Source organism: Peromyscus leucopus, chromosome 9, assembly GCF_004664715.2.
Source record: "Peromyscus leucopus breed LL Stock chromosome 9, UCI_PerLeu_2.1, whole genome shotgun sequence".
In the NCBI taxonomy this organism is placed as follows: Eukaryota; Metazoa; Chordata; class Mammalia; order Rodentia; family Cricetidae; genus Peromyscus; species Peromyscus leucopus.
This window is the reverse complement of record NC_051070.1, coordinates 25090384-25111121: the sequence shown is the minus strand read 5'-3', so window position 1 is coordinate 25111121 and position 20738 is coordinate 25090384. Positions and strand designations below refer to the sequence as shown.

Below are 20738 nucleotides of genomic sequence, written 5' to 3'. Positions count from 1 at the left end.
CTGAGGTCCTGGGTATGTGGTGTGCAGCTCAGTGCAGGCCTGAGGTCCTGGGTATGTGGTATGCAGCTCAGTGCAGACATGAGGTCCTGGGTATGTGGTATACAGCTCAGTGCAGGCCTGAGATTCTGGGTATGTGGTGTGCAGCTCAGTGCAGACATGAGGTCCTGGGTATGTGGTGTGCAGCTCAGTGCAGACATGAGGTCCTGGGTATGTGGTGTGCAGCTCAGTGCAGACATGAGGTCCTGGGTATGTGGTGTGCAGCTCAGTGCAGGCCTGAGGTCCTGGGTATGTGGTATGCAGCTCAGTGCAGGCCTGAGGTCCTGGGTATGTGGTGTACAGCTCAGTGCAGGCACAAGGTCCTGCGTTCAGACTTCAGTGCTTAGAAAAGTCCCATCAAGAGGATACTGTGCTGTGATACTGTGTGGGGCTGGTTTCAGTGGGTTGTCAAGTTTTCTGCAGTTTAATGACGAGTGTATTTCTTCAGCTTGACAGAGCCAATTCACTGTTAAACCAGACTCAGCAACCCTACAGGTACCTCATAGAGTCTGTGCGGCAACGGGATTCCAAGATTGATTCACTAATGAAGAGTACAGCTCAACTGGAGAAAGATGTCAGGTAAACTATCTACACATCTTTTATTCGAATACTAAAGGCATTGTTAATATGCTGTTGCAGATTAACTTGAATTAATTAATTGTACGGTTTAAATCATTGAATTATGAACATAGTCTGAAGTTATATAAGGATTCAGACTTCAAAGAAAGGAGCTGTGGAGCTGGCTCATTGGGTAAAGTGTATGTGCTAGTATGAGGACCTGAGTGTAAATCCAGGACCACATAAAGCCAGACTCAGTAGTGCACATCTCTAGTCCTAGTGCTTCTAAAGCAAGATGGGGGTGGAGCCAGGAGGATCTCCTGAAACTAACAGACCAGCTATCATGGCAGACACAACAGGAAAAAAAAAAAAAACCTGTCTTAAAAATGATGGAAAGCAATGATGAACTCTTGGCCCTCCACATCACGGCATGGCTCACGCTGTATGCAGCATGGCTCACCTGCACCTGTACTCACACAGTACGTCATATTAGCTGTTCATATTCACCTTAGGATCCGAAGTCTTAGCTTGGAAATAATGGTGTGCTCTCTAACAAAACCCTGTGCATCCTAAGGGCCCACGAGCCAGCTTGTTCTTGTCCCCTAGATTGCTTGCCGAGCATTGGGGCGGTCCGGAGGGAAGGACTGTAAGCACGTGTCGTTTTACAGTCAAGATGGCTTTTTAAACCGTCCAGTTTAGACTTTTGCTTAGATTTATGTTGACTTTGCCAAGAAAATGCTGGGCTTATCTGCCTCTGATCCTTTACATGAAGTAACCCAAGAAATTACCTTGGCATCGAGAAATAAATTCCTTCCCAACACTTTTATTTAAAACTGAATTTGTGTTAGGGGAACAAACATTATGCAAAAGATTTGCTTCCTTTATTAGTCACACATCCTTTCTTCCTGTCTTTCTTTTTCTTTTTTTATGTGACAGGGTTTCTCTGTAGCTCTGTAGCCCAGGTTGACCTCCAACTCAGAGATCTGTCTGCCTCTGCCTCCCAAATGCTGGGATTAAGGGCATGCGCCACCACGCCAAGCTCTGTCATCCACATTTGTTTACCTGTTCGTTTATGAGACTGGGGTTTTTGAGTTTGGCTTTGCATACACGAGTGTGTGTGTGTGTGTGTGTGTGTGTGTGTGTGTGAGAGAGAGAGAGAGAGAGAGAGAGAGAGAGAGAGAGAGGGAGAGGGAGAGGGAGAGGGAGAGGGAGAGGGAGAGGGAGGAGAGAGAGAGAGGGAGAGAGAGTTTGGGGTTGTCAGGCCTGGCTGCAAGCAGCAGCATTCCCTGGCGAGCCTTTTCCTGCTTTCTGGCGCCCATTTCTAGTTTTTTAAACAGAAAAAAAAGTGATGCTGCATGTTGAGAACGAGGTTTTAACTCATGAGTAGTTGGTTATTTAGCTTAGTTATTAAATTTAAAATTGATGTAAAAATTTGATTTTCTCAATAATCATTAAACCACCATACATGTGAAACAACAGAAAATCAGGAAATAGGTTTTCTAAGATGTACGACTGAAAAAATTGAACTGTCATGCTTAATTCTGAAATCTGAGTGTTCTTTGGATGCAAATCATCTCCATTTCTTGCCATTCCTAGCACACCAAAATCATTGTCCCAGAACTTTACTCTTGCTCTTTATTTTTTGGTGTTATGATAAAATAAAGTCAATTATGTATAGTAAACATCAAAATAAATAAGTTTATTTCTAAAACTACTGTAAAGTTTAAAATATTTCTTAAATGTAATTACTAGCAAATTGATTCAATTGATTGATTGATTTGACTATAAGTGCATACTGCAAACAACAGAAATTATGTATTTCATCATCTACTATGCATGTAGTTATGTTAGGAAAACCGAGGAAGAAACCTCAGTTGGGACTTTTTCTTAATATGTATTTATTATAGTTGAAATTTTTATAATGCTATCATTTTACTTTTATAAACTTGGAGAAAGGACATTTAAAACCCTAGAGAGGGGCGGTGGTGGCGCACACCTTTAATCCCAGCACTTGGGAGGCAGAGCCAGACCGATCTTTGTGAGTTCGAGGCCAGCCTGGTCTACAGAGCGAGATCCAAGACAGGCACCAAAACTACACAGAGAAACCCTGTCTCGGGGGAAAAAAAAACCCTAGAGAAGCCCAGCGGTGGTAGTGCACACCTTTAATCCCAGCACTTGGGAGGCAGATGGAACTCTGTGAGTTCGAGGCCAGCCTGGTCTACAGAGCGAGTTCCAGGAAAGGCACAAAGCTACACAGAGAAACCCTGTCTTAAAAAAACAAAAAAAACCAGGAGGGAGGGAGGGAGTGAGCGAGGGAGGGAGGGAGGGAGGGAGGGAGGGAGGGAGGAAGGAAGGAAGGAAGGAAGGAAGGAAGGAAGGAAGGAAGGAAGGAAGGAAGGAAGGAAGGAAGGGAAAAAAAACCTAGAGAAAAATACCTCTTTTACATTTGCCTTGAAATAATTTTTAAATACTTATTCTGTTCAGCATTAAAGTGGCTTTTAGGAACCTGTTCCTCACGCCAGATTACTTCCAGCAGCCTTGATGCCAGGGGGAGGAGCTTGGTCCTGCCTCATCTTGATGTGCAATGCTTTGTTCAAGCCCATGGGAAGCCTGCCCCTTTCTGAGTGGAGATGGAGGAGGAGTGGATGGGGAGGGGGTAGAATGGGGAGGGGGACAGGAGAAGAGAGGGAGGGGAAACTATTCAGTATGTAAAATAAATGAAAAAAAAGTTAATTAAATAAAAAAATAATTAAAGTGGCCAGAAATATTTAACCTAGAAAAAAACATGTAACTGTTTGAAAAGATTGCATAGATAAATTCATCCTTGAAAAAGTAAGCAGCTTTTCCTCTAAGAACACAGGATTTGGCAGTAATTTGATTCCATGTCTCCCTATGTTCTGTATGGTCATTCTGTAGTCTTAGCCATCATGTTATACGGCCTCCCTATGCTCTGCCCTGGAGAATTCCGAACTAATATTTTAGGGTATATGATACCTTGCTTCCAGGTGAAGCAACTGTCATCTACTGTGAAAAATCAAAGTAGTATAATTGTGGCATCAGAAATTCTGTCCTAAGTTCTGCCTCTGCTCGTGTCTGAGTGATAAGGTGTAGTGACAGCATTGAAAAGCCAGTTACAGGGCTAGAGAGATGGCTCGAAGGGCAAGCCCCCATCTAAAAGAACTAAAAGAGCTAGGTGTGGCCACACCCACCTGTGATGCAGAAACGGGGATCCCGGGCTTGCTGGGCTGCCGGCCTAGCTCCAGATTCAGTCCAAGACCATCCCAAGGGAATAAGGCCGAATGATAGAAGAGGAAACCTTATGTCTTCCTGTGACTTCCACGTAGGCATGTACACTGGTCCATATAACACACATGCACACACACACACACACACACACACACACACAACAAATTAATTCATAAGTTAAGCTCATAGTCATCCTCAGCTCTGTAGCAATTGGAGGCCAACCTGGGATACATGAGACCTTATTTTAACAACAAAAGAACTGAGGAAATGTATTGTTTTCTTTTCAAATTAAACAATGCCATCACACTAATGTCAACCCTTGCAAGTTTAAATATTCATACAATTTATTCAGCCAAGCATTCTACTGCTGTACTCTACCCCCAGACCTGTCTACACAGTGTGCTTAGTACCCGGAAAGGTTAGAGTCAGTATGGACTGAAATAAAATCATCAGAAGCTGTTGGAAAGCTCACAGTAAGATGTTGCTAATAACTGCTTTGAATTCCCCTGTCATTAAAGTAGTGATCTAGTCTAAGAGTGGTACGTTAACTCTCCACCACGCACAGGAGACAGTCAGTCTGGAAAATCCAGTGTGAGCTCGACTTTGGATCTGAGGGGAGCATAAAAAGAGAATAATTAGCATAAGTTTTCTTTCTCTGCTGTCAGTTCTCAGTTTATTCTTAACTAGTAGTTAGAGAAGAAAAGAGGACATTGTCAACTTCTCTTACAAGGCTAAGCCAGAGTATATTGATCCAGGAAGTTAAGGTACAATATATCAGGAATATGTTTTCATATAGCAGGTGAAACAGAGCCATAAACATGAGTGTCTAAGTAATAATTAACAGTGAATTGAACAATTATGGGTGTAATATAACATTCAAGATAGATGTGTTCAGAGGGAAGCTTGTTTCCTATCTTTATGAGTCACCCATGGAAACTTTATATTTTCAAAGTCACTTTCCATTGGTAGAAACTGTGTCTTAGGAAGACAACATTTCTGCTGAGAAAGTACACGACATCAGGACAGTGGAGGTTTAGAAATGCCCGTGCTAACAGTAGTGTCCCTTGTGACTTAGATAGGTTATAACAAAGACTAAGACTTTGAAAGTATATCCCAGATCTTCCAGTCACAGAATGTGGTCTGAAGCATCCACGTTGCTTGTGTAAACTGCTGTCTTTCAGGTGCAACATGGCTATTCTGTTATCCACCCAACTTGGATTCTATAGCATGTGTGGCTGTGGTGCTGTTTAATAGAGGAACACTTGCTTTATTCTTGAAAAGTTAAATACTGTATACAAAGCCTTTCTAGAGAATGTCCGGTCGGAATCCTTTAATTACTTCAACATTCCATTCCCATTGCTCTGTATTTTATTTAATGGGTGCATGCGTGCGTGCGTGCGTGCGTGCGTGCGTGTGTGGTGTGTGTGTGTGTGTGTGTGTGTGTGTGTGTGTGTGTGTGCACTGCACATGAGCTAGTGTTTGTGCATTGTGTATGTATGTACTTAGATATGAACGTAACCACTCCTTGAAAAGACCTAGTTCTGTTTCCCAGACGTTACTTTCATTTTGAGAAGTGTGTATCTTCAGATAAAATACAAATAGCTTCAAATTTGAGCATTTCAGAAACATCTGATGCTTACCATGCCTTAGAGCCTGGCGGAACATGGCACTCTGTCCTGGACACCGTTTTGTTCTTTCAACTGCTCAGCTTAGTAGGATCCCCGGCGCCTACCTCTGCCTGTCAGTTTGTTTTTCTGCTGAGCTGCTTGCTTTATTGGCATTTAATTACTGTTTTCCTCTAAGGTAGTAATGGTGTACAGCATTTATGTAGAGTTTTATGTGTTCAGCGCTTTATGTGATCATTCACTAGGTAATGCACATATCCCCTTGACATACGTGAGTAGTTTACACTTTTACAGATGTGAAAACCAAGTTCTGCTTTGCACTGCAGAGCAGAGTGAATGGCACAGAAGGAACAGGCAGAATGCACCGGCCTCTCTCAGGACAGCTGCTTCGTGGGGAAGCTGACTTCATCGGGAGGAAGTGGGATTCTTTTCTTTTTGGGTCCTTGGACTTGCCAGTTCTCCCAGAATGCTCAAAAAAATCTTCAAAAATTTGTATAATTGGTAACTTTTTGTTAAATATAACTTAAAGTTGTCTTACAACAAAATACTGCTCATTAACTTCACCCTCACAGATTTTGTCTCAACATTTGAGGAACTGTGCTATTTTGATTTATTATTACTTTTCTCAATTCCTACAGAGCTGATCACACAGATTTTTTACAAATGACATTATATAGAATATTTCATTCGATTCTTCCTATTAATTTTTGTGCATCAAATAGTAAAATTTCAGATAATATAAAGCAGTCCACAATTATTTCTTAGAATACTAATATGACCTTACAGTAAACTGTCATAAACAAGAATTTACCAGTGAGACAATCACAATGTAGACATAGAAATTTAATACTGAACTAAGAATTTGGAGACAAAATTATTTTGCGAATTACAGTAGACTGGTTTATTTAAATTATGTACTTTGTAATTTACTATGGACAAATTAAAAACTACGGTAAGTCCTAGGGATAAATGCTTCAATTTGACTTCTGATACCTTGTGTTTCAATATGTCCATGTACTTATATCCTTCTTTTCTACCTCTTTTAACATTTCAGGAGTACGCAGTCAGTCAGTAAAACGCTGATTGTGTGCCCAGAGCAGGCAGGGGAGTCACACTGTCAAACACTCCCCGCGCACAATAACCAAGCCACTTGTTCAGTTAACATTAGTGTCTGCTCTGCTGTGTTTATCCACTACAAATCCCATTCGTCTGCAGTTCAGACCATCAAATTTATGTTTATTCATTGTATTTACTGTCTCTAAACTCACACAACATGGTCACTTTTTAACACTTGGGTTTTTAACAGCAATTTAAATAAAGAAAAGTCAGCCCTGCTTCAGACGAAGAACCAAATGGCATTGGATTTGGAACAACTTCTAAATCACCGTGAGGTACTTTTCCCACCTTGTAATAGTTTGTCATCTTGAACATTTTCCAAATCTATGTTTGAGTTAAGATGATTGGATTCTGGTATCCTGTGATCATCAATGACTTCTGTTTGTAGCTCACTGTGAGCTATCCATCTTTATAACATTTGATCTGTGATGTACTTTGTTTTTAGAGCAAACTGTCATTTCTGGAATGCCTTTCTTGTATCTTAGTCACTGGTTTTCACATTATTTAACTACTACCTGCTTTCTTTCTTTCTACCATAAGACATTAAGTTTCTCTAGTGTGCCTGTCTTACCTATCACTGTATGCCCAGTCTTCATATGCAATATGTATATTGAGCTTTCAAGTTCAAATATTTTGGCGAAGGGGTGTGTCTCATGAGCCTGAGGCCAGCCTCCGTCCCTCCTCCAGCCAAGGATAACTGTGAACTTCTGACCCTCCTACCTTCAGCTCCTAAGTGCTAGGATTATTGGTGTGCACCACCATGTGCAGAGTTTAAGGTTCTTTTCTATTTTTAATTGTTGCTCACCAAATGTTTTTAATTCTTTGAAACTGTAATTTGTTAATTTATAAACGTTGTTATAAAACGTTTTCATAGTGTGCAGTTTAGTCACATTCATCTGCTTCCCTCAGATCTTCCACACCTCTGTATCCACTAACTTTGTGCTCTCTTTCTCCTTCCCCCACCCCTCCCTTCCTTCCACCCTTCCTCTCTTCTTAAATCCATCCAGTCCAGAGTATGCTAGCTGATTGTTTTGTGGTTTACATATTACTAGAAAAGATAAACAGGGGCAGGGACATAGCTCAGTTGTAGCCTGCTTGCCTGGCATGCACAGGGCCTTGGGTTTCATTCCAAGTACCAAACAAAGCTGAGCCGCTATCATTTCAGCACCCAGCCAAGAGAAGCAAGGTTGGGGCTAGAGAGATGGCTCAGAGGTTAAGAGCACTGACTACTCTTCCAGAGGTCCTGAGTTCAATTCCCAGCACCCACATGGTGGCTTACAACCATCTGTAATGAGATCTGGCACCCTCTCCTGTCTACATAATAAGCAATGAGATTGCAATTTCCTTGAGTTAAAACATGACATCCTTGAAGGAAGCTCTTTAAAACTCAAGAACTAAAGAGGCTCATTAAGACTCAAACAGTAAACAACTCAAAAGTCTCAAAAAGTCCCTAAAACTTAGCAGATTCACAAGGCCTTTTCCACCCCAGCATGTGTAAACAGTAATGCCTGCTGAGAAGATACTTCCTGACCTGCAAGTTATATAGAGCACTCCAAGATATCGGCTTTCTCTGAGTTATTAGTCATGCTGGGGTGGGCTTTTCAGTGACATAGCTACCTTTGAAACATCCATGCTTCTTTATGTATCCCTCACCCATATTCCTGTAATTAACCCCAATAAATACATTGGTTCACCAAAAAAAAAAAAAAGAGAGAGAGAGAGAAGCAAGGTCAGCAATTCAACGCTGGCTACATAGGAAGTTTGGGGTTAGTCTGAGATGCATGAGATACTACCTCAAAGGTGTGTGTGTGTGTGTGTGTGTGTGTGTGTGTGTGTAAACAATGTGATTTAACTTTGGGGACATTAATTTTGCTTGTTTCCTTTGGCACATACATTGTATTACTACCACCATCAATGTGTAAAATAGTCTCACCACCCCCAAAACTCCCTCATGCCCCCTTTGAGGTGACTTCTTTTCTTTTCCCCAGTCCTGTACCTTACTGTCAACTGATCTATTTTCTTTACCTCTGGCTTCACCTTTTATAGAAAGTCATATAATTTAAATTAGCAACATGTAGCCTTTTTTTTTTTTCACTTTTTCACTTAACTGGCTTTTTTCACTTAACTGAGTATTTATGTCACATTATATGGCTGCAGCACAGTCCACTAATCCATTTACCTGTGATAGCTATTTGGGTCATACTATGGTACATTTAATTTTTTAATTTACTCTTGTATTAATATTACAATGTAAGATACTAGTTATAATTTTGTAGCTATTTTATGATTTTTGTTGTTGCTTATTTGTTTCATTTTAAAGTATATTATCAAATCTACAAAGAAAACCACTTTAGACAGTTGTATGTAGGTATTTGTGCAAAACATGGGCCTCTGTTTTCTCTTAGTACACACCAGAGCACAAATGCTGAGTTTCAAGGTAAGCATATGTTGGTAAGAGACTGCCAGACTTCCTGGGTGAATATACTTTTTCGCTTTATATGCAATGATAAGAGTGCCAGTAGCTGGGTATCCTCACCAACAGGTAATTGTGCTAAGTGTAATGTTTCAGTCCAAATCATTTTTCCAGTATACTATCTTAATCATTGCTTCTTCCAGCCACATTTTTTTAATAATTTATCTAACTTTATTTTTATGTGCATTGGTGTGAAGGTGTCAGATCCCCTGGAACTGGAGTTACAGACAGTTGTAAGTTGCCATGTGGGTGCTGGGAATTGAACCCTGGTCCTCTTGAAGAGCAGCCAGTGCTCTTAACCACTGAGCCATCTTTCCAGCCCCTCCATCCATATTTCTATCATTTTATTTTTCTAAAACAGAAAGTTTCCAAAGAAATCACTGATTTGTGAGACTACTAAGGTTGTTGTCTGGTCTGGAAAAAGTCTGTCAACTGTTTGGGAAGAAATGACTGGAAGAATATTGTTGAGAGAGATTAGCTGGGGCTGTTGCTGGAAACAGTTCAAAGGTGCGTGTCCTAGAAGTGCTGTGGGGGTGTTGGAAGGTCATCCTCTCGAGAAATAGAGAAGGGGCTGGAGAGACAAGAGCACTTGCTGCTTGGACCCTGGGCTCGGTTCCAAGCACCCAGTGGGAGAGCTCACAGCTGCCTGAAAGTCTAGTTCTAGAAGTTTTAACATCCTTTGGCCCCTATGGGCAATGGCATGCACATGGTGCACATACAGTCAAGGGGCACACACATACACATAAATTAAAATCTCATTCAAACAAAAAAGAAATGGCTTTTGGAATAGGTTCTCTTAGAGGTGTCTTTTACATCACCTTCTATAATGGATAGAAGAGTAAAGCGGGGCGATCATGGCAACACTGGCCTTGAGGCAGCATTCTAGACACTGAGGTGGAGGCTGGGCTAATAGTGAAACTCACAAAAATAAAAATAAATAAATACACACACACAGAGAGAGAGAGAGAGAGAGAGAGAGAGAGAGAGAGAGAGAGAGAGTAAGGAGCAAGAAGGTAGTCCTGAATTGACTTTTTTTTCCTTGCTTTTTTGTAGATGTAACCAACCGTCTTATTAAATAAGAAACACAGAAACAATGTAAAAGAGAAAGCCAAGAGGTCAGAGCTCAGAGCTAAAATCTCACCCTTCCTCCTGCTGTCCCAGCTTCCCAAAAGAGAGCTATTTCCTTGTGTGTCCATAGGTTCAAAGTCATTCTGCCTACTCATTGGTTGTAAACCCAAACACGTGACTGCCTCGTCATTGTCTGTATGTACAGCCCTCTAGGTCTTAAAGGCGTATGTCTCCAATGCTGGCTATATCCCTGAACACACAGAGATCTATGGGATTAAAGGCGTGTGCCACCACCGCCATGCTCTTTCTATGACTCTAATAGCTCTGACCCCCAGGCAACTTTATTTATTAACATACAATCAAAATCACATTTCAGTACAATTAGAATACTACCACACTTTTTAGTACAGGCTCATGTACCACAGGTTCGTCTCAAACTCACTATGTAGCCAAACCTTGAACTTATGATCCTCCTGCCCCCACCTACCAAGTGTTAAGATTTCAAGGAATGTCTACCATGCCTGGTGTTCAAGCTGCTGAGACCAAAGGCGGGACGTGGTCTGTGCCACGCGAGCTTTCGGCTGAGCTCCATCTCAAGTCGCTGGACTGCAGTTTAGCGATAACCTGGAAATAGATAAGCCCGTCAGGAACAGAGGGCAGAGCTAGGTAGAGCAGGGGCTTATTCTTTCTTCGGCCTTTCGCTCTGGGCCATCTCCATCGGTACAGCCATCACTTACGTCCTAGAATTCTGCCTTCCAGTAATTGTTTCTTCACTGTGGATGCCTGACTTTTTCCGTGTATGTTTTCAAATCTGAATATTTAAGAGATCAAAACCAAAGGTTTCTGTTCCATTGTAAAGCTGTATAAGACTTTTTCTTTTCAGAATGGCAAGTCTCATTTAATTTTAAAGGATTATGCTACACTTTGAAAATTATAGAAGCAATTTTATTTCTACATTTTATACATCAAACTTAAAGCCACATTATTTATGAGTCCAAATAATAGCTCAAAAGCTCAAAATAACCCATCCTCCTTCAGCTGTTTTCTCGGGTATTTTGTAACGTGACAAAAACCTGAATAGAGGTACCCAAGGCTACTGGCTTACTCCATACAACTTCCAGGCTTGGGGATATCATTTCATGTAGATCATGGTTTTAATCAGCTGAATTCCAAAAGCTTAAATTAATGATACAGATAGAAGACAAATGCACACTTTAAAGTTCCTCAGATCCTGTTCTGAGTTAGGGCTCCAGCTCCACCTCTTAGGCAGACCACTGAGGTCTCATATGGCTCTATGTGTTGATGTAACATGAGTTAGATCCAAGTCACACGCTGGCAAATGGAAAAGGCTCCAATTAGGACAGTTCCACATTGTCATTCCTAAAACATCTGGAGTCTGGCCATACAAAGTTGTCCTTTTCTGAGTGTGTGTTATCAAAATGTATACTGGAGCCAGGCAGTGGTGGCGCACGACTTTAATCCCAGCATTCGGGAGACAGAGGCAGGCGGATCTCTGTGAGTTCAAGGGCAATGTGATCTCTCTGTGTTTTGTAAGACTACTTAAGGAATATAAGTAGTGCCATGTGTACTCTGTATTTAACTCTTTCCTGCAGTCCACTGGTAGCTCACTGGCCCTGTTGGTACAGGTGAAATTGACTGTGGTAAAAGTGAAGCAAATCTACCATGCTTACAGATTACATACTGTTGAAATTAAGAGTATAAATTAAATCCATTTTTCATTAAAAGAAAGTCCAATCAACTTAGTCCCATTTAGACAAAAAAAAAAAACAAACAAAACAAACAAACAAACAAACAAAAACTCCTTATGAGTTATTGCTTACATTAGTTCCAGGAAAGTTTTGCCTCTGTAAATGAAGTTATGTCATTTCCTTTTTTCTGTCAGAAAATGAAAAGTGTAATTCAATATGCTTCATTTTTGTCTTAGTTGCCAAAAAACTCATAGCTGAATGTCTTATCCAAGTGTTAAAGGCCTTTCCCCTTCTCTTATTTTTGATGCCTTACAGTAAGTACCTACCCTTTTCTATTTCCTTTCCAGTGGATTATAATCTATTTTCCTCTTAAATGCCTTCGCTTGCACTAAGATTGAAACTTGATATACAGAAAGTAGAAACCTTAAACAGTTAGGTTTTTCAAGAAGAGGAAAAAGGAAACAATTGACTCTATGCTGTTCTCTTGCAGCAGCCGGACTTGGAATGTGGAGGCCAGAAACACTGTGGGTGAAGGAACTGGGACCTTCTAGAGCAGCTGCTCCCGGCCTGTCCCCTGGGTTCAGGGTTCACCTTACTGTTCACTCACATCTTTCCATTCACATTTGCCTTAAATGAAGGAGATTTACAATCGCATCTGAAAATTCTAATTCTGCTCTTCTTTATTATTGGAGTGCTTGTTTGTTTGTTGTGGGGCGGTGGGGGGGGGTGTCAAGCTCAGGGCCTCATATGTTAGGCAAGTGCTCTACCACTGAGCTAAGCTACACCCCCAAATTACTAACTCTTCTCTATCTCCCTCTTCATTTGTTTATTTACTTATTGAAGAGGGCAGCTCACAAGTCCTCAGAAATAAACTCTTGAGTTGACCAGATGTCTGTTTTAATACTAGCCCAAACTCAAGATGCTGGTAGAAATGCCGCTTTCCCACAGCCTTTGGGATTACAGTAAGGACAGTGGTTAAGAACCCGCTCGGGAAGCTATTCTTGTATTTCCCTGGAACGAGATTGCTGATGATGGATGGCATGAGTCAGAAGTAGGCCGATCTCAAAGCAGAACGGCAGGGTCTGGTAATCGGATTTAGGGACTGATGAAGAGGGAGAAATGAGAACTGATGGCCCAGCCTTTGGCTTGATCCTAGGTCTGTGTAGTAGAAGGAAGAAGAAGCTTGGGGAAGGAAGGCAGATATCTAAGTGGATATATCCGCTTCCAGGTTAAGAACATGAGTTCTTAAGCCCAAGAAAGACCTCATTTAGAAACAAAGATTTGAGTCACAGCATAGGCTTTTGGGGGGTTTGTTTTGTTTTTTTGTTTGTTTGGTTGGTTGGTTGGTTTTTTTTTTATTTTTTTATTTTTTTATTTTACAATACCATTCAGTTCTACATATCAGCCACGGGTTCCCCTATTCTCCCCCCTCCCACCCCTTACCCTTACCCCCAGCCCACCCCCCATTCCCACCTCCTCCAGGGCAAATCTTCCCCCGAGGACTGCGATCAACCTGGTAGACTCAGTCCTGGCAGGTCCAGTCCCCTCCTCCCAGATTGAGCCAAGCGACCCTGCATAAGTCCCAGGTTTCGAACAGCTAACTCATGCAACAAGCCCAGGAACTGGTACCACTGCCTTGATGCCTCCCAAATAGACCAAGCCAATCAACTCTCTCACCTATTCAGAGGGCCTGATCCAGCTGGGGGCCCCTCAGCCTTTGGTTCATAGTTCATGTGTTTCCATTCATTTGGCTATTTTTTTTCAATAATTGAGTAAAACCGAAATTTATTATAAGCCACAGTCGTCCTAGGGACCTCCATGCTATATATATAGCCTCTATGGTTCTATGGGTTTTGGTCTGATTGTACATATACACAATGGAGTACTACTCAGCAGAGAAAAAACAATGAAAGCATGAAATTTGCAGGCAAATGGATGGAACTAGAAAAAATCATCCCGAGTGAGGTAACCCAAACCCAGAAAGACAGTCATGGTATGTACTCACTCATAAGTGGATTCTAGATATAAAATAAAGGTTTTTGGTTTTTCAAGACAGGGTTTCTCTGATTAACCCTGGCTGTCCTGGAACTCACTTTGTAGACCAGGCTGGTCTCGAACTGGGAGATCCTGCTGCCTCTGTCTCCCAAGTGCTGGGATTAAAAGCATGCACCACCACCTCCAGAACAGCCTTTTTTTTTTTTTTTTTTTTTTTTGGTTTTTCGAGACAGGATTCTCTATATAGCTTTGTGCCTTTCCTGGAACTCGCTTTGGAGACCAGGCTGGCCTCGAACTCACAGAGATCCGCCTGCCTCTGCCTCCCGAGTGCTGGGATTAAAGGTGTGCGCCACCACCGCCTGGCTCCAGAACAGCATTTTTTAAACATGGAACTAGATTAACTCATGAGAGTGTATAGAATGAGAACAAAATAAGTGTGACAGGATCGTGGGAAACGCGACCGTGCAAGCGACCGTGCAAGGCTGTCCACACAGCGAAGGGTGAAGAGTGGCTTGTGACAAGAGCATCAGGAAGAAAGGAAAGCTGGGAAAGTGCAGGCAGAGCCACTGGGGGCACTGGACTCTTGTGAGCACCAGTGAATACTGTCAGGAGGTCAGGCCAGGCTCTGTCTCCCTTGATGTCAGACTCCATTACATCCCCTACATGATGGACTGAAACTTCTGAAATGACTATCCACTCAGCAGTTGTGAAGTGCCAGGGTGTTAGCTGCCCATGGTGGCACATACCCACAGTCCTAGTTCCTAGGAACCTAGGCGGAAGGATGGAAGAGGCCAGCGCCAGGAGGGGCCACATAACTGAGTTTGAGGCCAGTCTGAACTACATAGTACAATCACATCTCAAAAAACAAACAAACAAAAAAGAAAATTAAGGAGAAAAAATGGTGACCCATGCCTTAATTCTAGTACACAGGAGGCAGAGAAAGGTAGATGGCCATGAGTTCAGAACCAGCCTGGTGTACATAGTGAGTTTTACATATTGAGACCTTGTCTCAAACAAACAAAAAACAAAACCAAAAAAGAGAAGTGCTCCCTTCTCTAAGGCAGCGGGGGGAGTAGAGGCAGCAGCCACATGTGTGCTTTAGAGAATATCTCAGTGCAGCAGCGATGACAGCAGCCCACCACACCAAACCGTAGCGTCCCGCGTAAATGAAAATCAAGGTGGCTGGCGCACACCTTTAGTCCCAGCACTCAGGAGGCAGAGGCTGCCAGATTGAGGACATCTAGGACTACACAGAGAAACCCTGTCTTGGGGAGAGGGGGCAATGGTAAACTGCAGAGGCCTCATGAATCCATTAACATCTCCACAATAAAGAAGACTATAAAAAAAAGTTGCCAAACCAAAACAAAAGCAATTGGAAAGCAAAGAGATAGGGGGTGCTGCGAGGAATGATATTTGAAACAAAGATTCATGGCCTTAAAACCAACCAAGGGAGTCTGTGAGCCACCCACTACAGCCGCTGGGCCTGCAAGTGTAAAGTGTTAGGGACACTGGCCATCCAGACCGCCTCCTAGTCTGACTTGGTATCCTCAGGCCAAAGGAGGCCATAGCCAAAGCATCACACCTTCCTTTATCAGCCCCTCTCCTTCCCTCCCTCTTTTCCCTACGCCATAAGCTTCTCCTGTTTGCATTGTCCTAACTGAATGCCTCCCTTTCCCAAAAATAACACCTTGGAAAGAAACTGGACTGGGAGCATCTATAAGCTGGGGCAAAGCAGTTCTACTTTTTTCCAATTTTTGCTATATTTTCTATTGGTTTGCTTATTTTTTTTTTTTTAAGATTTATTTATTATGTATACAGCATGTATGACTGCAGGCCAGAAGAGGGCACCAGATCTCATTACAGATGGTTGTGAGCCACCATGTGGTTGCTGGGAATTGAACTCAGGACCTCTGGAAGAGCAGTCAGTGCTCTTAACCTCTGAGCCATCTCTCCAGCCCCGGTTTGCTTATTTTTGATATTTTAAGACCGTTGTATTCTATAGCCCAGGCTGGCCTTGCAGTTACTATGTAGCTAGCTCAGGCGGGGCCTCAAATTTGGAGCTTTCCTCCTGCCCCAGTATCCCAAGGACTAGAATTACATCAGCATTTGTTTTTAAGACTTGATCTCAGAATTTCTTGTGCATTGTTCAATTTTTTTTAGGTCTCTGAAGAGCTGTTGGTATTTAACATAACATAATCAACATTAAAACTGAGAAATGGGGCCCTCTGAATAGGTGAGACAGTTGATTGGCTTGATCTGTTTGGGAGGCATCTAGGCAGTGGGACCAGGTCCTGTGCTCATTGCATGAGTTAGCTGTTTGAAACCTGGAGCTTATGCAGGGACGCTTGGCTCAGTCTGGGAGGAGGGGACTGGACCTGCCTGGACTGAGTCTACCAGGTTGATTGCAGTCCTCGGGGGAGGCTTTGCCCTGGAGGAGGTGGGAATGGGGGGTGGGCTGGGGGGAAGGGGAGGGGTGGGAAAGGGGAGAACAGGGGAACCCGTGGCTGATATGTAGAACTGAATGGTATTGTAAAATAAAAGGAAAAAAAAAAGAAAGAAAGAAACAACAAAAAAAAAAAAAAAAAAAAAAAAAACCTGAGAAATGGTTTTAAAATATATCCATTAACTGGGGGTTTAGACCCGTGGTAGAAGCACATGCCTAGCATTTATGAGGCTCTGAGTTCAATTCCAGCACCATCAAAAGACAACAACAATTTATAATTGGGCTTGGTAGTACATACTTGTAATTAGGTGACCAAAGCAAGGTGGTCTGAAATCCAAGACCAACTTGGGCTATAGAGTGAGGTTTAGACTTGCTTGGACTACATAGTGAAACCTGCGTCAAAGCAACAGGAAATGTACGTAGAGGGGTATACACACATCTGTACCTATAAATTCATTAAGCAATTGAAAGGTAAAATACTAAGCTCATTATGTTTATTCAATTTTAAATAATGCATCTTTAAGAGAAGTCAAGCCAAACATAGGGGTTGGGTATAGTGGCATACAACTTTAAACACTTGGGAGGCAGAAGCAGTCAGATTTCTGTGTTCAAGCCCAGCCTGGCCTACCTAGGGAGTTCCAGGACAACCAGAGCTACATAGTAAGACTGTCTTTATAGAAACTATGTTCTTTAACTGGGAGTGGTGCACAACAAGCCTTTGGTGCCAGTTCTCAGGAGAGAGAGGAAGCAGGCAGCTTGCTGTGAATCTGAGGCCAGCCCACTCTATAGCAGCAAGCTTCAGCTGCCCAGGGCTACATAGTAAGACTCTGAGCTTTGTGTGTAACATACTTGTATAGCAGTTTGAAAAGCCCCAAACGGCGATCGTAATGCTATGAGCAGTGGAAACAGAAAAGCGGAGAAGAAATAGGCAAGCCTTGAGCTCTGGGAGTAAGAGAGTAGGATACAACTATAGAGGGGCCAGAGGAAGATATTTTGCTTCTTAGCTGGGCATAATGGCACCCATCTACCATCCCAGTACTTGGGAGGCTAAAACACAAGGATTTCAAGTGGGAAGGTAGCCTAGGCTCTGTAGTACGATCCTGTCTCAAAAACGGGGGGAAAAAATGAAAAGGTATTTTATCTCCTCAAACTGGAATTTAAATTGATGACAATAAGGAGCCAAGTACAGACATTAAAGGTCTGAGAGGCAGTGTTAGGCTTCAGGCTTCAGGCCAGCGCATGACCTGTATGCAGCTTTGGAAGAGACTGCCGTTTTCTGTTCTGAAGAGAAGACAGAATATTGGAGATAAAAGTTAATTTGGAGGGCTTGTGGTTTTGGCCCTCCATCACTATAACAAATGCCTGAGATCATCAACTTGTGAAGAAAAGAGTTAATTTGGGCTCATAGTTTTAGAAGTTGTAGCCCATAAGTTCATTCCATTGCCTTTGAACCTGTGGCAAGACAGCATGTCGTGGTGGGAGTAGATTCAAAGCAGAACTGCTCACACCTCATGGCCAGGAAGTGAAAGAGAGAAAGAGGAAAGGTTTGGCGTCCTGCTATCCTCTTCTAAGACACTAATCTAAACAACTCCCACTACACTTGGTTTCAAAGACCCTTCCATCTCCCATACCAATAAGCCAAGCCTTTAAACACATAGACCTTTGAGGGATAATGTCCAAACCATAACAGATAGAGTTTAAGAAGCTCCCATCACCACCAGGCTGTGGTGGCGCACGCCTTTAATCCCAGCAGAGGCAGGCAGATCTCTGTGAGTTCGAGGCCAGCCTGATCTACAGAGTGAGTTCCAGGGCAGCAGCACCCACGCTCCCATCTAATGATGATTTGTTTTTAAGACAGGATCTCTCTCACTCTCTCTCTCTCTCTGTAACCCAGGCTAGCCTAGAACTCTTTATTATAGCTCAGGGTGGCCTAGTTTTGAGAGAGCTTCTTAGTGGTAGGACTACAGGCACCACACTCAGCTACTTCTTTAAAAACATTTATTTTGTGAAGGGAGCACACAGTATGCATTTGGAGGTCAGAGAACAACTCTCTGGAATTGGTTTTCTCCTACCATGTGAGTCCTGGGGCTCCAACTCAGCTCGTCAACCTGGAGTTAAGTGCCTTCACCTGCTAATTCATCTCGCCAGCCCACACCCTGCTTCTGATGAGATTTTCTAATGGAAAAGACACAGTAGTATATGAGTTTTAAAGAAAATAGAATTGTTAAATAGCTACATAACGAAGGAATGCTGTATGTTATAGCAGCATAAAAGAATCGCCGTGCTGAAATGTTATGTGTTTATAGTAGTGTAATATTTCTCTACCAGCTCTCAGCGCCTGGTGTATGATTGTGAAGACGATGGGCAGCTGGTATTGACTACATTCTGCCTTCTACCCTCCTTAAACTGTGCACACATTCTCTGCCCTTAATGGAAGGCTGGACCCAGTGTGTTGGCTTGTGTCTGTGGTCCCAACACTTGAGAAATAGAGCAGAAGGACTGGGAGTTGATGACAGCCTTGGCCAGGGAATTTGAGGCTAGCCTGGTCTACAGTGAGTTCCTGTCTGAAACAGAAACTGTAAAAGTAAAATTGTGTTTAAATTCTTTATCTCACATATTTAAATGCTTTTTAAAAAATGCTAACAGTCAGATAAACAAAACTTGGGTTCCAGTTAGGTGTGGTTGGCATGGCCTGTAAATCTCAACACTTAAAAGACTAAATCAGAAAGGTCACAAATTCAGGGCCAATAACACTGCCTAGTGAGACATTCCTAAAAACAAAACACAAAAATGGAACATTAAATGAAGACTTAGGTTCCTATCTGAGCTCCACCTAACAGCTCCGCAGTCCAGATGATGACCCCATCTCTCTTCAGTTTCCTCACCGACAAAGAAAGATTTTGAGTGGCTTTACAGGAGGATTGTAAATATTCTTTTCCTTTCCATTTCAAAGCCATTTTAAATGCTATCTTTTGACACTTAGACCTCCAAAACTGGACAAAGGAAGGCTTGGACTTTTTTTATTTTTCCTGAGACAAGTTGTCATGTAGTCCAGGTAGACTTCGATGATGCTGTTCATCCTTCCAAGGGCTGTGGTTACAGGCATGCCCCCACACTTGGCACAGCTTCCTGCCTGCTAGTATTTCTATTAGCACTCAGCCTCTACCATCCCAGTAGGGTGCCACATTCCTCTTCAGTCCTTACCTTCCTACACTAGTTAGCACGTGGTAAGTATCCATTTGAATGTCTATTAAAGTAATTATGTCTCTTTCCTATCTTTTAATAGTAATTGTACTACCAGCTATCAAAGCTTTAGAAACTGGCATTTAATTTGTATCTCATTTCCTCCCCCTCCAAAACGGTTTCTTTCTGATTAGTGGTACCGTTTTAACTGGAAAAGTACAGACTGACAATCCTAGAACAATTTCAAAGTCCTGTCTGAAAGCAGCCAATAGAAAGTCATGTCTGGAAGGTCTGTCTAGCATAGCGCTACTCGGAAAACCCAAGACCTGGTCACTGGAGCAGCAGTAGCCCCTGCTTATCAAACCTCTGAGGAATACTCAGCATTTCTAGAACATGAGGCATCTGCTTCTAGGACCTAGCATGTCTCCTGTGCCTTCCTGTCGCTTACGCTTACCCATGGTCACTTCAGTTAGCATTTAAGCCGAATGAATCAAGGACTCTTTACCAAGCCCCTAGAATGTACAAAGCCACACTCCCTTGAGAACTGGGCTGACTTCCTTGGCCTAGAAAACCCACTTCTTACCGGAGTGCATATCACCTAGCAGAAGGCAGCAAACCCTGCAGTTAGGCAGCTTTCTCAAAAGTGAAGTCACGGTATAATTATCGTTCTTTGATGGTCTGTTTATGTTCCTGGAGTCTAACTCGTATGTTCTTTGTGATTTCTCGGAAGATTTCAGGGGCATTTCACATCCCAAGTGCCCCTTAGGCAATCCACTTCATAAAGGGTTCCAACAAACTGCATATTTCTATATGTGTGTCACCCTTTTTGGTTCATACCTAACTGTTTGGAAAGTTTCTTAAGAATAGCTTTTTACATTTTTTTTTTCTTATATACCCAGTCAGTTACTTTCTACATACGATGTAAGGGGGGGGGGGCACCACTAAATAGGTAAGCTAATATTTCCTTAAATGAAAACGTAATTGCTTTTCAGGTTTGTACATTTCTAATCAGCAGTGGTAGTGTGCTTCAAATTAAATATTAAGTCAGTGGTAAAGCATATGCAAAACATTAAAAATTAAATACAAATGTAAATGAGTGTTAAGAAAAGAATTGCTATAGTGAAAACATAAAACACACACATACAGTATTAGTGTTTGCCTGTAAGGTTACTTTGGCTGTGTTTGTCCAGTTTTGTTCTGTTTGTTTTGGTTTGGTTATTTGGTTTGGTTGTTGCTTTTGTTGTTTCGGTCTTTTTGCAGGTCTGGGTAGGAGGCTAAGCAATGTG

At 42.3% G+C, this 20738-nt stretch overlaps 1 protein-coding gene across 4 annotated transcripts in view; it reads left to right on the top strand.

Moving 5' to 3' along the window:
* Pibf1 (progesterone immunomodulatory binding factor 1) overlaps positions 1-20738 on the top strand; it is a 188390-nt gene that overhangs the window by 145956 nt on the left and 21696 nt on the right. For 2 of the 4 annotated variants that reach the window (XM_028877162.2, XM_037208356.1), the window contains exons 15-16: positions 485-615; positions 6772-6856. In XM_028877162.2, coding sequence (XP_028732995.1) covers positions 485-615; positions 6772-6856 — 216 coding nt within the window. Of the gene's footprint in view, positions 1-484; positions 616-6771; positions 6857-12321; positions 12518-20738 lie in introns of those variants that run through there. The other 2 variants (XM_037208357.1, XM_028877163.2) reach the window with 2 other exon arrangements.